Source organism: Rhinatrema bivittatum, chromosome 6 (assembly GCF_901001135.1).
Source record: "Rhinatrema bivittatum chromosome 6, aRhiBiv1.1, whole genome shotgun sequence".
Taxonomy (NCBI): domain Eukaryota; kingdom Metazoa; phylum Chordata; class Amphibia; order Gymnophiona; family Rhinatrematidae; genus Rhinatrema; species Rhinatrema bivittatum.
The window spans coordinates 130260805-130281112 of NC_042620.1; the positions used below are offsets into that span (position 1 = coordinate 130260805).

A 20308-nucleotide genomic window follows, 5' to 3' on the forward strand; every position below is an offset into this window, starting at 1 on the left:
CAAGCGGGCATTTCACTTGAAGACCGTGTTAAAGCACACTCTGTGAGGGCCATGGTGACTTCAGTAGCACACCTACGCTCTGTGCCGCTTCCTGATATTTGCAGGGCTGCTACCTGGAGTTCTCTCCATACCTTTACAGCCCATTATTGCTTAGACAAGGCCGGAAGACAAGATTCCATCTTCGGCCAGTCTGTCTTGCGCAACCTTTTTACAACTTGATGTACCAACACCCTTCCGCCTGCCCGTTAGGGTTCAGAATGCCCTCTACCAAATTCCACCCCAGTCCTTGTGCCTATTCCACATCTTGGGTACATTTGGTGCATTTCTCGGACATCCTCAGCTCAGTACTCACCCATATGTGAGGACTACCATCCTGCTTGTCCTGTGAGAAAGCAAATGTTGCTTACCTGTAACAGGTGTTCTCACAGGACAGCAGGATGTTAGTCCTTACGAAACCCGCCCACCGCCCCGCAGTGTTGGGTTCGTTACGTTTTCTTATTTTATTTTTGGCACTCCTGTAGCTTTAAACAAGACTGAAGGGGGATCCCTGCTGGCTGCAGGTTTAGTGGCCATGCTGGGCATGCCCAGTAGATGCCAGTTAAAGTTCTAGAAACTTTGACAAAAGTGTTCCGTGATTGGGCTCCATCCTGTGATGTCACCCATATGTGAGGACTAACATCCTGCTGTCCTGTGAGAACACCTGTTACAGGTAAGCAACATTTGCTTTATCCCAGACACTCCTACAAGTTGTTTCCGCCATACAGGTCTCCTCCATACCAACAGCAGAGGCCACAATCCCAACTATCCCAGACGAGGGGCTGAGGATGATCCCAACGTCCCCCAAAACTGGTGCAGATGGCTACCCAGAAATCGCAACAGTCTTTTTGAGACCACCATGACCAAAGCTACACGACACAGTAGGAGGCCGTCTTCACCTTTTCGCCCCGGTCTGGTGTCAGATAACATCCAGCTGTTGGGTTCTCACTGTCATCCAAAACAGCTACCGCATGAATTTCCGAAGCACTCCATTCATACTGCGCTTTGTTTCACCGTCCAGGGGAAAGGGGAATCCCTTCTCACGACCCCCTTCATGGATTCTATTCCCAGTACTTCCTCTTTCCCAAGAAAAATGAAGGATTATGGCCGATTTTGGACCTCTGAGCACTCTCACTTCATTGTGTGAGAAAAGTTCAAGATAACCTCTCTCAAGACCATCTTGCCCCACCTGCAACCCAAGAACTGGATGTGTTCCTTGGATCTCAAGGATGCTTATGCTCACATTCTAATGCACCTCTGTTTTCAGTTTGCTACCCGTCACTATCAGTACAAAGTTCTACCCTTCAGCCTCTCGTCAGCAACTAGGGTGTTTACAAAATGTCTCTCAGTAGCTGTGGCCCATCTTCAGAAACGGGATAAAGCTGTTTCCTTACCGGGATGATTGGCTGCCTGTAGCTCCGACTCCGGAGCTGATTCACGCCCATCAGCTTTGAGTTCTGACTTGCCTGGAGAATCTGGGCTTCATCATCAACTACAAGAAGTCTCACCTCGAGCCAGCGCAAATCCTCCAGTTTGTAGGTGCCATCATCAATACATGCCTCTGCAAAGCTTTCCTTCCGGAGGACAGGATTCGCACCTTTCAAAACTTCACCTCTGCATTAAAGTGTCTCTCAGCCCTACAGATCCTCATGCTTCTGGGTCACATAGCGGCAGCGATGTTTGTCATTCCCCATACACGCCTTTGCATGCGCCAACTGCAATGGGGTCTAAAATCAGTGGTCCCAGAGGTCTCACCCTATGTCGCAACCGGTGACCCTCTCTCCAGTGATTTCAGATGTGAACTGGTGGCTACTTCCAGGGATCCTGCAGTCGAGTGCCCCCTTCTGGATTCCAACTCACCAACTAGTCCTCACTGCAGATGCTTCCACCAGGGGGTGGAGCACACATGTCATCCACCTCAAGTCGCAAGGACTTTGGACACCCACCGAGCGGAGATTCCAGATCAATCTGCTGGAGTTATGAGCCATACGGTATGTTGTTCAAGCTTTCGTACACATCCTTCAACACAAGTCCGTCACTGTGTACACAGGCAACCAAGTAGCCATGTTCTACATAAACAAAGAAGGCGGGTCCAGTTCCAGGATCCTCTGCAAGGAATCGATACAACTGTTAGAGTGGGTGATTGCCTACTCCAATAGCAAGTTACCTACCTACCGGACATAAAAAACACAGAAGCCAACAGACTCAGCAGGATCTTTCATCCCCAAGAATGGGAGCTGAGCACGGAGGTGGCTTTGTCCCTATTCCTCAACTGGGGGACTTCCAGAGTGGATCTCTTTGTGACAGAGCACACACAAAGGTACTGGAGTTTTGCTTCCTTTATCCAAGCAACCAACGAGTAGCCCAGGACATCTTCCTTCTGTCATGGAAGGAGCACCTATTCTACGCTTTCCCTCAGATACCCCTCATTGGCCGGGTGATTCAGAAGTGCATCGCAGACGAGGCAGACCTTATCCTGATTGCCCTAGCGTGGCCCAGGCAAGCGTGGTATGCCTTCCTGAACCACCTATCTGTACAATTGCTGGTCCTCCGAGGAGCCAAGAAGCATCTTCTAACACAGGAGGAAGGGACTTGGGGGACTACATCCCCTAAAGCTACAAACTGCCTTGTGACCTAAATGTAGTCCTAGAAACCTTGATGCTAACTCCTTTTGAACCTATCCAGATATCCTCATTGAAATACCTTACATGTAAAGTCCTATTCCTAGTAGCAGTCATCTCAGCACGACGAATTGGTGAGCTGCAGGCGTTGGTGCACTATGCTCCTTATCTTCAATTCCACCATGACAAAGTAACCTTGCGGACTTACCCTTCCTTCCTCCCCAATGTGGTCTCGCCCTTTCATTTGAATCAGGCCATAACTCTGCCAACCTTTTTCCCTAAACCGCATGCTTCCAGCCAAGAAGCTCTACTACATGTGCTGGATTGCAAGAGGGCGTTAACCTACTATAAACAAAGGACTCACGCCCCTCACAGACACTCCCAGCTCTTCCTCTTGTTCAACCCGAATGCTCCGGATTTGCCGGTATCCAGTCAGATCCTGGATAACTGGCTAACTCAGTGTATTCACTTCTGTTATGCAACTAGATCGGAACAACTAATATCAAAAGTAAAAGCCCATCAATTGCGAGCTGTAACAACTTCAATTGCTCATTTCCGACAGGTGCTAGTTCAAGACATATGCAAAGCGGCTACCTGGTCATCGCTCCATATCTTCGTCTCACTACTGCCTACAACATGCCAGTTCAGATGCAGTCATGGGATGAGAAATACTACATCATGCCACTAATTCTCGTGACTGTCCACAATTTATTGGGGGATTCTCTGCATGGCCAGCTGTACGCAAACCCAGGCACTCAGTCTTCATTCTTCCGGTCTGCGCTTACTGCCATGCTTCGAATCCCTGGGGCTGGGGACTCCCAGATAGCTTGGCTAATTCAGCCTGCTTATCTGCGGAGGAAAAAACTGTTTGCTTACCGTAAACAGTGTTTTCTGTAGATAGCAGGATGAATTAGCCATGCGTTCCCACCCTCCTTCCTGGACAATCTCTACTTTTTCTGCTCCTGCTTTTCTGGTTTGTGTTCTTTTTGTGCTTTGGGTTTCAACTGAAGCAGAGAAGGCAGTCACGTGCACGAAGGTACCACGCAGGCATGCAGGAGAGAAGCTCTGCACATACATGGAGAAGTTCCCATCTCAAGCTGCCAAGGGGCGCTCCCAGACAGCATGGCTAATTCATCCTGCTATCTATGGAAAACACCATTTACAGTTAGCAAACTTGCTTTTCCTGTTCATACCCCAGATCAGTCCAGACAAGTGGGTTTTGCATCCCTACCAGCAGATGGAGACAGAGAATAAAAACTTTTCAGTGTGCCACTTGTAGTCCCTCAGTATTTCTCTGTCTCCAGCAGATGATAGAGGTGCAAACCTGCAGTTTAATAAAAATGTAGAAAAGAAATTATAAGGAAAAGAAGGAAAAGTTAAGAAGTGGAGACATTGAAGAGGTAGTGCTCCCTGAGGTGTTAGGTTTCTTCGTGGGCCATCCCTCAAGTAGAGCAGGGCGAGTGCAGGGTTGGAGATTCCTGACTTGTCTCAGCCCTCCACATCCAGAGGGGTGAAAGCCAGGGGGCCTGGTTCCCTCCCTGCCTCTGAGGTTTTCTCTTCCCCAGCCAGTAGCTGAAGCAGGAAAGTATTCCTTTCTTTGTTTTTCCTGCATCCATGATAGAGCTGTTGCTGTGCCTTTAATTTAAAAAAAAAAAAAGGGAAAAATGCTGAGCGAGCAATGCACGGCTAATCAGCCATTGAGAGCCGAGTGGTGGGGGTGAGAAGAAGGTACTCCTCGCTTTGAGGCACTGCCAGGGGTCAGAGACGTCATCGAGGAGATGTCGTGCCGGCCGGAAGCTGCTCTTGTTCATCACGGCATTGGGGTGACAGCGGTACATGTGACTTTGTAATGGTGCCTGCCGTGCTATGTGGGAAAGTGTGCCGGGCCTGTGGTGGGAGGCGATCATGCCTCAGTGCGGCCTCGTTATGCTTCAGCTATTTCTCCAGAGGAGAAGGAACCTCCACGGAGACCACAGGCAGCAGGTGTGTCACCTAGTCAGCACGTCCCATTTTGGAGGGCCCTAGGACGGCTGAAGGAGTGGTGGCCATCTTGAATCCACATGGCAAGAAGCATGCAGTTACAAGGGAACACAGGGACTCCCCTCCCCCATTATCTCCTGTGGGTTTTTCCTCAGGGAAGGAACAGAGGAGCCAGATGAGGACATTGTGGATGCAGAGTCTAGTACTTCAGAGGACTTTTCCACATATTTTGTCTTGCTCAATATAAGGCCTATTTGGTAAAAGGGGGAGCAGGGAACAAGTGTCCATCTTCCCAGAAGTCTCCACACCTGGCTAAGAAGCCTAGACTGGCTAAGCCAGCAAGGTCAGGGGGGTTTCTCCATCTCCTGGACTTGCCTGGCCATCGGAAGAGGAGGAGACCTTGGAAGATTCGGATGGCTCTGACTGCTTACAGGAAGGATCTGCGGGATGCAAGAGATAATCCAGATGTGGCAACCATGTCGAAGGAGGGCATGCCGGATGTGGATAAGGATTTATCGGATCCTAAAGAGGTGCCCATCACAGAAGGAGACGATCCAAGGGTGGTATGCTTGTTCTGAAAGGAGGAACTGCATCCTCTTTTTTTTTTTTTTTTTTTTTTCCTCCCCCCTCCCCCCCCGCCACCCCAATTTTTGGATGAGCTTGGGATCAAGGTCATACAGGAGGACTCGGACAATGAAGAGGTGGACCTGGTGCTGGATAGGCTACATGGGCCACCAAGGAACCAGAATCACAATGGTCCAGTGGGTCTTAGAAGTGATAAGACAGCTACACGCTAGTTTGTTCACCCAGTGAGGGAAGCCTACATAGTCTCTCCTTGCACTCCCCATGCTAAGCAGATGGCAGTTCGCGGCACGGTGGGCCACTTGCAGCAGCTAGGGGCAATAGTGCTGGTTCCCTGGAAAGAACAGGGGGGAAAGGTCAGTATTCCATTTATTTCATGGACCCAAAAAAAGGAAGGAGATGTTCAGACTTATTTTGGATTTAAAGTTGGTGAATGCAGCCCTCGGGGTGCCATGGTTTTGTATGAAAATGCTGCATTTGGTCATTGTGGCAGTTTGCAAGGGAGAGTTCCTGGCATCACGAGACCTCACAGTAGCGTATCTATATATCCCAATCAAGCAGGAGACCTAGACGTTCCTGAGGTTTATGATTTTTGTGCCCTTCCTTTCGGGGTGGGGACAGCACCATGCACATTCACCAAAGTCTTGGTGGTGATGACAACTATAGCCCTTCAGAAGGAAGGCATACCGGTACACCAATATCTGGACTACTGGCTTGTTCAGGCAAAGACAGTGGTCCTCTGTCAGCTGGTGGTACAAAGGGTCCTAGAGAAGAGGATGGTGAACCTAGCGAAGGGCCATCTGATGCCATCCCGGACCTTGGAGTATCCTTGGGGGATACTGCACCCAGATTGGCAAGGTATTCCTCATGGAGGAGAGGATGGTGAAGCTGCAGAGTCAAGTGTGCCACCTGTTACAATTCAAGATGCCCAGAGTTGGGATTATTTTCATGTCTTGGGTTCTGTGGCATCGACACTAGAACTGGTTCCCTGGGCATTCACGCCTATTTGGCCCCTTCAGAGTATCTTCCTCTCCCACTGGAATCCACTATCAGACGAGTTTCAAGTTCCTCTTCCCCCTCAGGGAGAGTCCAAGTCTAGTCTTTCCTGGTGGCTTAGTCGGGTCAGTCTGGAGAGGGATGGAATTGAAAATCCTGATTGGGTGATAATGACCACCAATGTCAGCCTATCCGATTGGAGAGTGGTGTGTTGGGACCGACCAGTCAAGACCGATAGCCAGCCAGGTATCTGTTAAAGATTAAAGCAATGCACTTCTCCTTGCTTTCCTTTCCGCCACATTTACTAGGTCAGCCAGTACAAGTTCTCATGGACAGTGCAAGGACTGTGGCATATATCAGCCACCAAGGAGAGACCAAAAGTCTGATGGTTTCTCAGGAGTTGGTTCACTGGGTGGAGCAACACCTGGCAGTTCTGGCAGCATCTCACATAACTGGGGTGGAAAACATGCAGGTGGACTTTCTCAGCAGGCAAAAGTTGGACCTCAGAGAGTGGAAGCTGTTGGAGGAAGCAATGCTTCTTATTCGGGCCAGGTGGGGAACGCCACGCATAGATTTGGTGGCATTGAGACAAAATGCCAAGGTGGCACGGTTTTACCATTGCAGGCGAGAACATGGAGCAGGAGTGTGCTCAGGCTGCCGGGGATTCTTCTTTACATTTTTTCCCCATGGCCATTTTGCCTAGAGACACCTGGCAAAATGATTCTAGTGGCTCCAGAGTGGCTACGTCAGCTGTCATTCATGGATCAACTAAACTTGACAGACAGGCTGTTACGGTTCGATCACTTTCCGAGGCATTTTAGTCAGGGTCCAAAATTTTCGATCCGGTGGATCACTTCTGTCTCGTGGCTTGGTATTTTGAGTGAAAATGCTTTTGATGCAAGAGTTATTCCAAAGACCTCATTGCCACCTTGCTGCAATCCAGGCAGCCATCCACATTAGTGTGTCAAACAAGGCATGCAGCCTACTCAGGCTTCAGTTTCCCATATTTTGACCTTTCTGCAAAAAGGCCTAGTGAAGAGTCTAGCCTATAATTCCCTTCAGGTGCAGATGGCTGCTCTAGGCTGAATTGGGATAAGGTTCAGGGAATGTCCCTGCCTTCCACACGGATGTGATTGTTTCTTCGTGGGATGAAACACTTGTGGCCGCCGGTGCAGAAGGCATGTCTCTCATGGAATCTTAATTTAATTCTGAGGCTGTTGTGTGAGGCTCCATTTGAGCCATTGTGGAGAATGACTCTAAAGGTTTTAATCCTGAAGGTGTTTTATTGGTGATTTGTTTGGTCAGAAGAATTTCAGAGCTTCAAGCGTGTCTTGTAGAGATCACTTTCTGCAGTTTTCAGACAGTGGAGTGTCATTGTGAACAGTGCCTTCATTTCTGTCAAAGGTGGTTTCGGCTTTTCATTTTGGTCAAACTGGGGAATTCCTACTTTTCCTAATTTGGCTTCATCAGGGCCACACGCGAGGCAGTTTCGTGTTTTGGATGTGAGGCAGGGATTGTTAAGGTATCTCAAGGTGAAGAACAGTTTCCAGAGATTGGATGATCTCTTTGTGCTATGGAATGGTCCCAGGAAGAGATGCAAAGCATCTAAGGTGTGTGCTGGCTGAAGGACGTGATTGGCTCGGCATACATTTGTAGACTTCGTCTGGTACCGGAGGGTCTAAGGGCTCACTCGACTCGGGCACAGGTGACCTCATGAGCTGAGTGTCAGCTGGTCTTGCCTCAAGAATTTTGTCAGGCAGCGACTTGAAGTCTTTACACACTTTCACCAGACGTTACAGTTTGGATGTGCGAGATCCGGACTCCACGGGTTTTGGAGAGAGTATTGCAGGGGTGAGTATCACATTCCTGCCCAGAATAGGGAAGCTTGGGTACATCCCAAGAATCTGGACTGATCTGGGGTATGAACAGAAAAGGAAAATTGGTTCTTACCAGCTAATTTTCATTCCTGGAATACCCCAGATCAGTCCAGAACCCCACCCATTTAGTAAAGCCCGCTGGTCATGGCAGTATGTAAATGATGCAAAGTGACTTGTTTGGTTATTTAAGGTTCTACTTAGTGTGGTTCACAACAGATTTTCCATAGAGGCTCCACCTTCCTCCTGCTCATTGGGAGGGACGGGGGTGAGAGTCTGTTACTGTTACAATTATTCTCACCTTGGCTTGAGTATAGGTCATACTGAGGGTCTGCAGGTGGCACACTGGGTAAGTAACATTGTCTATTCTTTTCTTCTCTGTCTCCATCTGCTGGCAGGGAGACAAACCCAGGAGTCTGGACTGACTTTTGGTATTCCAGGAACAAAAATTAACAGGTAAGAAACAATTTTCCTTCTTCATTTAAGGAATTATATGTGATTTATTATATTTGCCTGGTGGGAGTTTGTAGAGTGTTGGCCAGAATGGAAAGTTCTTTTGGGTTTCTAGATTTGTTTCACAGTTTTGTTTCATTTGTCCTACAGAATCTGAAACTAAATATTTATCTTTTTTTTTTTTTTTGCCTGCTTAAGGACAAAGTAGCTCATCACCGATGGCTTCTTTTCTTTACATTTGGTGTGAATGAAAAGTCAGATGTCCTGGAGTATAAAAAATTAAAATTTCTACTTCAAGGTGAACATATACAGGTAAGATTTCATGCATGTCCTTTTTTTCTACCATTAATACGCCAAAAAGAGTTCTTTATTAATGTCTTCCTTCATATGTCGGGATCTCTGCTGGACAGCATGGAAAGCTGGTCTTTTATGTAATGCCTACCATGGTTATTTAAAATGTAAAGTCTTGGGTGCTTTCTGATTCAGATAGGGAAATCCATTTTCTAGATTTGTGGGAATGAAAATGAGACAAGTTTTTGGCCCCAGGGTCGATTGATTATAAGCAGAATGCATGCTGAGGTCCAGTGACTTTGAAATTAAAGTAACCATTTGGAAAATGTGAAAAGTGTGTATGTATATATTTTTTTCATAAAACTAGTGACTGAACAAAATATACATTATCATACAAATTTTCTTTATTGAAACATTTCTTAAATATGATTCAAAAACAGATTTGTGACCTAAATGAAACAAACCATGCTGTTCATCCATATCCCATGCATACATCTTTTCTCCCAGGACAAGCAGGATGGTAGTCCTCACATATGGGTGACATCATCAGATGGAGCCCTGTCACGGAAAACTGAGCATGCCACTAACCCTGCAGCCAGCAGGGGTCCCCCTTTAGTCTCTCTCTTTTTCCGCGCAGCAGTTGCCTCGCAGTTTAGGAGCTCTGAGAAATTTCTCACAACTTTTCTCACAGAACTATTTGAAGTTTATCTTCTCAAAAAAAATCGATCATTGGGGTCTCCCATCGCGCTCCGTTCCCTCCGCTCGGTAAGTGTGCTTTCCGGTACTTGCGGTCGGTTCCCAGCGGCTTACCACTTCGGTGCCCAACAGTCACCAACCGTGCACCCGCCAAATTTTAACATGGCGACCGGGTTTAGAAAATGTCCCAAGTGTCCAAGGACCATGTCCATAACGGACCCACTTGAAGTATGTATTTTGTGCTTAGGCCCCTCGCACGACGTTCGTCGATGCCCTAGTTGTGCACAAATGACCCCCAAAGGCCGTCGCGCTTGCCTGGACAAAATGGAGCAGTTTGCTTCAAAACAGACTGCTCCATCAATGCCAGTTCAAGCGCCACTGACCGTGAAGGGTCCATCAACCAGGCTGTCCCACTTCTACCGCAGGTGGGTTGCGATTACCTCGGATCAGTGGGTCCTCACCATCATCCGAGAGGGGTATTACCTGGATTTTCTTCGGCTTCCGCCGGACAGGTTTGTGGAATCTCCTTGTTCGCCCATCAAGAGGACGGCCCTAGAAGTCACTTTGCGGAGGCTCCTGTCCCTAAAGGCCATAATCCCAGTGCCTGCAAGGGAGATGAATTTTGGGCATTATTCCATTTATTTCATCGTGCCCAAGAAGGAGGGCACTTTCCGGCCCGTTCTGGACCTCAAGTCGGTCAACCGATACCTACGGGTCCCCAGCTTTCGCATGGAAACTCTGAGGTCTGTCAAAAATTCAGTACAGCCAGGGGAGTTTCTCACATCCCTAGATCTGTCGGAAGCCTACCTGCATATCCCAATCCATCGGGATCATCAGCGCTGTTTACGCTTCAAGGTCCTGGACCAACACTTCCAGTTCCGGGCTTTACCCTTTGGGTTAGCCACCGCGCCGCGGACCTTTACCATGGTCATAATAGTAGTGGCAGCGTCCCTCAGGAAGGAGGGAATCCTCGTCCATCCCTACCTGGACGATTGGCTGATCCGGGCAAAGTCACCAGAGGAGAGCCGCCAGGCAACCAACAGAGTTATAGCCCTTCTGGAAAGCCTAGGATGGGTTGTAAACTTGAACAAGAGTTCCCTAAAGCCTTCTCGGTCGCTGGAATACCTAGGAGTCCGATTCGACACCCAGGAAGACAAGGTCAGCCTGACCTCCAAGAGAAAATCAAAACTCCGGAATCGTCTGCAGGCCCTGCTGAGTGCCACTCGGCCCACAGCTTGGGATTACTTACAGGTCCTCGGCCTTATGGCATCCACTCTGGAGGTGATACCATGGGCACGGGCTCATATGAGACTATTACAACGCGCCCTCCTCTCTCGATGGAGCCCATGTTCAAGGAACTACACCACACACCTACATCTACCAGCCAGAGTGCGGAATCAGATACGGTGGTGGTTGCAGCCCGGCCACATGAGCCGGGGGTCAAGAATGTCCTCCCCAACCTGGACCCTGCTCACTGCGGATGCCAGCCTGAACGGATGGGGAGCACATTGTGAAGAACTCACCGCCCAAGGGCGGTGGAACAGAGAAGAGTCAGGGTGGAACATAAACCGACTAGAGGCACGGGCGGTCAGGCTAGCGTGCCTGCGATTTGCCCACAGACTTCGCAGCAGAGCGGTCAGAGTGATGTCAGACAATGCCACCACGGTGGCATACATCAACCGACAGGGCGGAACCAGAAGCCAACAGGTATCCTTAGAAATAGCCCCCCTGATGACTTGGGCGGAAGCAAATCTCCAGGACATCTCCACCGTCCACATCGCCGGGAAGGAAAACGTCACGGCAGACTTTCTCAGCAGAGAAAAGCCTACATCCAGGGGAATGGCAGCTGTCGCCCTCAGCTTTCCGGATGATTGTGGATTGGTGGGGGACGCCGGGCATGGACGTACTAGCGGACAGGTCCAACGCTCAAGTACCCAGATATTTCAGCCGCAGGCGGGATCCTCTATCCCAGGGGATTGATGCCCTGGTACAGCCATGGCCTCAGGGGATCCTTCTATATGCCTTTCCTCCATGGCCCCTGCTGGGCGCCATTATACACAAGATTCAGCGGCACAGAGGCCTAGTTCTTCTAGTGGAACCGGACTGGCCAAGAAGACCCTGGTACGCAGACATGAGAAGACTACTGGCAGGGACCTGCTGCGGCAAGGTCCCATCCTCCACGAGGATCCAGCTCAATTCTCTCTTATGGTCTGGCCCTTGAGAGGGCTAGATTGAAGAAACGAGGATACTCGGGGCCGGTAATAGATACCCTCCTCCGAGCACGCAAGTTCTCCACATCACTAACATATATAAGGATCTGGAGAGTATTTGAAGCTTGGTGCGAAATTCATGGCACCAATCCACATGCCACTAAGATCCCTATCATTTTGGATTTCCTGCAAGATGGACTTCAGAAGGGTCTGTCCCTCAGTTCCATCAAAGTTCAAGTGGCAGCGCTATCCTGCTACGGTCCCCGGAGTGACGGCAACAGCATCGCCACACACCCAGACGTTTCACGTTTCCTGAAAGGAGTCAAACACATTCGCCCGCCACTGAAGTGGCCGGTGCCCCTGTGGAACCTCAACCTAGTCTTGGAATTTCTTGCGGGATCCGCCTTCAGACCCCTTCGAGGCCTGTCTCTCCGTTTGTTGACCTTGAAGATGGTGTTCCTGCTGGCTGTATGTTCAGCACGCCGCATCTCAGAGCTACAAGCACTGTCCTGCCGTGATCCATTCCTCAGAATCACTCCAGAGGCTATCCATCTTCGCACGGTTCCTTCCTTCTTACCCAAAGTGGTCTCCCAATTTCACCTCAACCAAACCATATCCTTGCCAACCACGGAAGGTTTGAAGAAATCAGAGGAAGGTCGAATACTGCGTCATCTCGACATCGGCAGAATACTGGCCAGATACTTGGAAATGTCAGAAGCAGTACGAAAGACAGACCATCTGTTCGTCCTTCACAGCGGGAAGAAGCAAGGGGAAGCGGCCTCATGGCCAACCATCGCCCGCTGGATCAAAGAAGTCATCAAGGCAGCCTACGTAGAGGCGGGAAAACCACCACCTCTACAGGTCAAGGCTCATTCTACCAGAGCGCAAGCAGCCTCTTGGGCAGAAACTAGGATGCTGTCGCCTGCAGAGATATGTAAAGTGGCGACGTGGTCCTCCCTCCATTCCTTCTCCAGGTTCTACAGTCTGGACGTTCAGGCCAGGGAGGACACAGCATTTGCGAGGGCAATCCTAAACGGACATCGGGCAGCCTCCCGCCCAGTCCGGGAGTAGCTTTTGTACATCCCACTTGTTTTGAGTCCATCTGCTACACGCTAGGAAATGTTGAGATTACTTACCTGATAATCTCCTTTTCCTTAGTGTATGCAGATGGACTCAGCATCCCGCCCGGCTGCCGGTATACATGGGGATTCGCCGACTCCCGGTAAGCCATGTTTGCTTATATAGGGCTTCCACCCTGCCGGGTGTCGACGCCTTCCGGTTAAGAACACTGGCGGTCTCCAGCTACCATCGATTGGTCAGGGTAATCCTGTTTATTTAAACGATCGGTCAGTCACACATATATCCATAAAAGCTTTTGCAAGGAAGATTACTGAATTGCTACACTTCCTGTGGGGGTATATGTACCCGTACTGACGTCAGATCCGTCTCCAACTGCTAGCACGAGCACACTATATCCCACTTGTTTTGAGTCCATCTGCATACACTAAGGAAAAGGAGATTATCAGGTAAGTAATCTCAACATTGGATCACCAATCTGTGGTTGTCGAATCTGCCCAGAAAAGAGCAAGGAGATCAAAACCTCACACTTCCTGTCCCCCAGGCAAGGAACAGAAATTTCTAGATGTCATTGGTCGCCGTGTCTTCCAGGGATCAATGCTCATCTCCAGAATTGCCTCTTATCAGCTCTATATGACCCAATATAATAGGGTCTTATTTAAGCAGATACAAGACTTAACAGACTCCCTGCCTCAGCAATTTTAAGAGCAGCTCCAAACCCTAGTAATCAAGGGTTTTGAGGCAGGCAAGCATGAGATCAGATCATCTTACGATATCTTTGACACTGCTACCAGGATATCTGCAGCTGCTATCTCGGGAAGACGATGGGCCTGGCTCAAGTCTTCCGACCTTCGCCCTGAAGTTCAAGACAGATTATCCGACCTGCCTTGTGTAGGAGATAATCTGTTTGGCGAGCAGATTCAACGAACGGTGGCGGAACTCAAGGACCATCATGAGACCCTCTCTCTGATGCCTTCTGAGTACTCTTCAAAACAGCCCTTCAGAATGGACTCTTAAGAAGTCATTCTTCTGCCCGAAGAAGTCCTACCCGCCACCAACTAGAACCTGTTCTACGAGACAGTTTCAAAAAGCCCAGTCTCATCAGACACGAAAGCAAAAACCGCAAGCAGCACCTCAGCCGGGCCCTGCTTCCAGTTTTTGACTCCTGCATAGAGAGCAGCAGCCAGCTTCCATTGCCCCACATACCAGTGGGAGGTCGATTGTGCCATTTCAAAAACAGGTGGCACTCAATCACCTCAGATCAGTGGGTCCTAACGATAATTGCTCAAGGTTATCGTCTGAACTTCCTCTCCATTCTACCAGACTCCCCACCTCTACCGACGTGGAGAACATCCGATCACTCCATCCTTCTGGAACAGGAGGTCTCCCTCCTCCTCCAGTCCAAGGCAATAGAACCAGTACCCTATTCCCAGCAAGGCCTAGGGTTCTATTCCTGGTACTTTCTAATCCCCAAAAAATCAGGAGGCATTCGTCCAATTCTGGATCTACGTGCCTTCAACAAGTACCTCCAGCGAGAGAAGTTCAAAATGGTAACCTTGGGCTCTTTTCTTCCTCTTCTACAAAGAGGAGACCGGCTCTGCTCTCTAGACCTCCAGGACACATACACTCATATCGCGATAATTCCATCTCATCGCAAATACCTGAGGTTTCTAGTAGGCTCCAAGCACTATCAGTACTGAGTACTTCCATTTGGCTTCGCGTCTGCACAAAATGCCTAGTCGTAGTTGCAGCCTTCCTCAGGACTCAAGGTGTTCACGTCTACCCCTATCTAGACGAATGTTTAATCAGGGCTCCCACTCAGCAAGCTGCACTGTCATCCTTACATCTTACTTTACACACTCTAATTTCACTCGGATTGCTCGTCAACTACGACAAATCCTACTTAGTCCCATCTCAAACCTTATCGTTCATTGGGGCAGACTTGGACACCTTGCAGGCAAAGGCTTTTCTGCCTCGACAGCAAGCTCTCACTCTTGTGTCTCTTGCACACCAACTGCAGTCTCAGCACTCCATGACTGCCACGACTTTCTCATCCTCCTAGGACACATGGCGTCCTCAGTTCAGGTCACCCCAATGGCCCGCTTGGCCATGAATCATGCAGTGGACTCTAAGGTCACAATGGACTCAATCCATTCAGCCCCTGTCGACCATTGTACACGTAACCGACTCACTCCGTCAGTCTCTCACCTAGTGGAGAAATCAGGTCAATCTCCTCCAGGGCTTGCCCTTCCAGGCTCCAGACCCTCAAATAACTCTCACCACCTATGCTTCCAACCTTGGCTGGGGAGCCCACGTGGCCAACTTGCAGACACAAAGATCTTGGTCTCCAGAGGAAGCCAAACACCAAATAAATTTCCTGGAGCTGCGAGCAATCAGATATGCGCTCAGGGTATTTCAGGATCACCTCTCCAATCAAGTCATCCTGATCCAGACGAACAATCAGGTGGCCATGTGGTACATCAACAAACAGGGAGGGATGGGCTCCTACCTTCTGTGTCAGGAAGCTGCACAGATATGGGCGGAGGCCCTCTCCCACTCGATGTACCTCAGGGCCACCTACTTGCTTGGAGTGGACAATGTGTTGGCAGACAAGCTGAGTCGCACCTTTCAACTGCACGAGTGGTCTCTCAACCCCCTCAGTAGCGAACTCGATCTTCCAACAATGGGGTTATCCTCAAATAGATCTCTTTGCGTCACCTCAAAATCACAAAGTAGACAACTTCTGCTCTCTCACTCGCAGCCAACACTATCAGCCAAGAGACACGTTCTCCCTATCATGGGCAACCGGTCTCCTATATGCATTCCCTCCGCTTCCACTTCTCTCGAAGACTCTCGTGAAGTTACGTCAGGACAAGGGAACCATGATCCTGATAGCACCCCACTGGCCGCGCCAAGTGTGGTTTCCAATACTTCAGGATCTCTCCATTCGCAGGCACATTCCCTTGGGAAAGGACCCGCTTCTAAACGCGGCAGCCAGAATTCTGACAAACACCAGACGAAGAGACCACATCTCTCCCATCCTCAAAAATCTACACTGGCTACCAATTCATTTCAGAATTCTTCATAAGTCCATTGCCATCATCCATAAAACCATCCATTCCCAAGCCCCTCTTAGCCTTCAAATCCCGCTCAAACTACAGTCCTCATCCAGACCCATCAGAGAAGCCTACAGAGGATCCCTACAGGTCCCCCAAACCAAAGTTACACATCTTTCCTTCAGAGAACGGGCCTTCTCTACAGCAGGACCATCTATATGGAACGCCATTCCCCCTGACCTCAGACAGGAACCATGCCTATTAACATTTAGAAAGAGGCTTAAGACATATGGTTGTTCAGACAAGCCTTTCCCGAACCTAACTGACTTAACAGACTGACTGCAACAACCATTAAGATACATTCCAGCACTATGTAAATAACTTCCTCTTCTTACTGTTAAACCACTCTGGCTTTTCTCCTCCTTCCCCCAGTTCCTGCTTCCCCTGTTTTATTGTAACTTTCTTGGCTTCTCTCCACTTGTTAATTGTTCAAAGTTATCACTCCCCCTGTTACTTGTAAACCAGCATGATGTGATGTGATTGTATCATGAATGCCGGCATAAAAAAAGCTCTAAATAAATAATCACTCAAAACGACAGGTGCCTACGCCATCCCAATCTTCAAACCTTGTCCCTGACGGCATGGATGTTGAAAGGTTAATCCTTCAGCCACTTAACCTTTCTGAACCAGTTTCCCATGTCCTGATTGCTTCATGGAAGCCTTCCACGAGGAAATTGTATTCTAACAAATGGCAATCCAACCACAAAACCAGAGCTAATGGTGCACTATACTCCGTGAATTATACAGTCAATAAAGTGCACTCAAAACTTAATTTGGTCAAAGTTGCAAAGTTGCTTCATTTATTATTTCAAATGGTGACTCCTTCTTTACACACCCCACAGAATTATGTACATGAAGTTTGACAGCAGTCCCCGACACGGACCCGTGTTTCGCCTGTCGGCTGCTTCGGGGGGATTCTTAACAAATCTATGAATCAAAGTAGTGAAATAAGACCAAATTTAAACATCTAGGCTATCCGAAGAACAGACAATACAATGGAAACTCACATACCTGTGTGGTAATCAGTCATACATGTTTACAGGAGCACAAAACACTGTGTCACATATTCGAATTTAAGCCCTTACTCAGGCTGTTTGGCGCGAAAACCGGCGTTAGTCACAGACACTAATGATTAACTAATTACCCATCATTCCTCGGCTGTCAAAGTAGAATCCCAAAGTCACAAAAAATGATGCCACTCTAGCTCGGCATTCAGTCCGTTTGGAGCTAAAGTATTTAAACTGTAAATCCATTTCTGTTCTCTTTTAATGAGAATAGAGGAGAAATCCCCTCCTCTAGTTGGGGGTGATATCACATCGATAACGAAAAAGTATAGCTCTTCTACTGTGTGTGATGCCTGAGCCCAGTGAGCTACTAGTGGGGCCATATCCCTCCCCGTGTTTCGGAGAGGGATATGGAGAGAGAGAGGTATCTTTAAAGGATACTAATGATGCATTAGACTTAGGGCATCCCGACAGTGAGGTTCTAATAATTAGAAAAGTAGTCCGTGCCTGTAACTAAAAACTCACCTGAGCTAAAAAATTCTAACTTATCCCTATCAATTAAAAAGCAGAATAAAAATACAAACAAAAAACAAACTTTGAAATGTTTGTATGCTAATGCCAGAAGTCTAAGTAGTAAGATGGGAGAATTAGAATGTATAGCAGTAAATGATGACATAGACTTAATTGGCATCTCAGAGACATGGTGGAAAGAGGATAACCAATGGGACAGTGCTATACCGGGGTACAAATTATATCGTAATGACAGAGAGGAGTAGTCGGGAGGAGGTGTGGCGCTTTATGTCCGGGATGGCATAGAGTCCAACAGGATAAACATTCTGCATGAGCCTAATTACAAAATTGAATCTTTAAGGGTAGAAATCCCTTGTGTGTCGGGGAAGACTATAGTGATAGGGGTATACTACCGTCCACCTGGTCAAGATGGTGAGATGGACAGTGAAATGCTAAGAGAAATTAGGGAAGCTAACCAAATTGGTAGTGCAGTAATAATGGGAGACTTCAATTACCCCAATATAGACTGGGTAAATGTATCATCGGGTCACACTAGAGAGATAACGTTCCTGGATGGAATAAATGATAGCTTTATGGAGCAATTGGTTCAGGAACCGACGAGAGAGGGAGCAATTTTAGATCTAATTCTCAGTGGAGCACAGGACTTGGTGAGAGAGGTAACGGTGGTGGGGCCGCTTGGCAATAGTGATCATAATATGATCAAATTTGATTTAATGACTGGAAAAGGAACAGTATGCAAATCCAAGGCTCTCGTGCTAAACTTTCAAAAGGGAAACTTTGATAAAATGAGAAAAATTGTTAGAAGAAAACTGAAAGGAGCAGCTACAAAAGTAAAAAATGTCCAAGAGGCATGGTCATTGTTAAAAAAAATACCATTCTAGAAGCACAGTCCAGATGTATTCCACACATTAAGAAAGGTGGAAAGAAGGCAAAACGATTACCGGCATGGTTAAAAGGGGAGGTGAAAGAAGCTATTTTAGCCAAAAGATCTTCATTCAAAAATTGGAAGAAGGATCCAACAGAAGAAAAAAGGATAAAGCATAAACATTGGCAAGTTAAATGTAAGACATTGATAAGGCAGGCTAAGAGAGAATTTGAAAAGAAGTTGGCTGTAGAGGCAAAAACTCACAGTAAAAACTTTTTTAAATATATCCGAAGCAGAAAGCCCGTGAAGGGAGTCAGTTGGACCGTTAGATGATCGAGGGGTTAAAGGGGCACTTAGAGAAGATAAGGCCATCGCAGAAAGATTAAATGATTTCTTTGCTTCAGTGTTTACTGAAGTGGATGTTGGGGAGGTACCCGAAATGGAGAAGGTAATGATTCAGATGGACTGAATCAAATCACGGTGAACCTAGAAGATGTGGTAGGCCTGATTGACAAACTGAAGAGTAGTAAATCACCTGGACCGGATGGTATACACCCCAGAGTACTGAAGGAACTAAAAAATGAAATTTCAGACCTATTAGTAAAAATTTGTAACTTATCATTAAAATCATCCATTGTACCTGAAGACTGGAGGATAGCAAATGTAACCCCAATATTTAAAAAGGGCTCCAGGGGCGATCCGGGAAACTACAGACCGGTTAGCCTGACTTCAGTGCCAGAAAAATAGTGGAAAGTGTTCTAAACATCAAAATCTCAGAACATATAGAAAGACAACGTTTAATGGAACAAAGTCAGCATGGCTTTACCCAGGGCAAGTCTTGCCTCACAAATCTGCTTCACTTTTTTGAAGGAGTTAATAAACATGTGGATAAAGGTGAACCGGTAGATATAGTATACTTGGATTTTCAGAAGGCGTTTGACAAAGTTCCTCATGAGAGGCTTCTAGGAAAAGTAAAAAGTCATGGGATAGGTGGCGATGTCCTTTCGTGGATTGCAAACTGGCTAAAAGACAGGAAACAGAGTAGGATTAAATGGGCAATTTTCTCAGTGGAAGGGAGTGGACAGTGGAGTGCCTCAGGGATCTGTATTGGGACCCTTACTGTTCAATATATTTATAAATGATCTGGAAAGAAATACGACGAGTGAGATAATCAAATTTGCAGATGACACAAAATTGTTCAGAGTAGTTAAATCACAAGCAGATTGTGATAAATTGCAGGAAGACCTTGTGAGACTGGAAAATTGGGCATCCAAATGGCAGATGAAATTTAATGTGGATAAGTGCAAGATGATGCATATAGGGAAAAATAACCCATGCTATAATTACACAATGTTGGGTTCCATATTAGGTGCTACAACCCAAGAAAGAGATCTAGGTGTCATAGTGGATAACACATTGAAATCGTCGGTGCAGTGTGCTGCCGCAGTCAAAAAAGCAAACAGAATGTTGGGAATTATTAGAAAAGGAATGATGAATAAAACGGAAAATGTCATAATGCCTCTGTATCGCTCCATGGTGAGACCGCACCTTGAATACTGTGTACAATTCTGGTCGCCGCATTTCAAAAAAGATATAATTGCGATGGAGAAAGGTACAGAGAAGGGCTACCAAAATAAGGGGAATGGAACAACTCCCCTATGAGGAAAGACTAAAGAGGTTAGGACTTTTCAGCTTGGAGAAGAGACGACTGAGGGGGGATATGATGGAGGTGTTTAAAATCATGAGAGGTCTAGAACGGGTAGATGTGACTCTGTTATTTACTCTTTCGGATAGTAGAAAGACTAGGGGGCACTCCATGAAGTTAGCATGGGGCACATTTAAAACTAATCGGAGAAAGTTCTTTTTTACTCAACGCACAATTAAACTCTGGAATTTGTTGCCAGAGAATGTGGTTCGTGCAGTTAGTATAGCTGTGTTTAAAAAAGGATTGGATAAGTTCTTGGAGGAGAAGTCCA

General features: G+C 47.5%; 1 protein-coding gene across 7 annotated transcripts in view; it reads left to right on the plus strand.

The window, feature by feature from the left end:
- DNAJC10 (DnaJ heat shock protein family (Hsp40) member C10) overlaps positions 1-20308 on the plus strand; it is a 334589-nt gene that overhangs the window by 119302 nt on the left and 194979 nt on the right. For all 7 annotated transcript variants that reach the window (XR_003857398.1, XM_029605932.1, XM_029605933.1 and 4 more), the window contains one exon: positions 8741-8854. Coding sequence is in view for 6 of the 7 variants with exons in the window: in XM_029605932.1 (XP_029461792.1) it covers positions 8741-8854 (114 nt within the window). In the remaining variant the exon portion in view is untranslated. The remainder of the gene's footprint in view (positions 1-8740; positions 8855-20308) is intronic.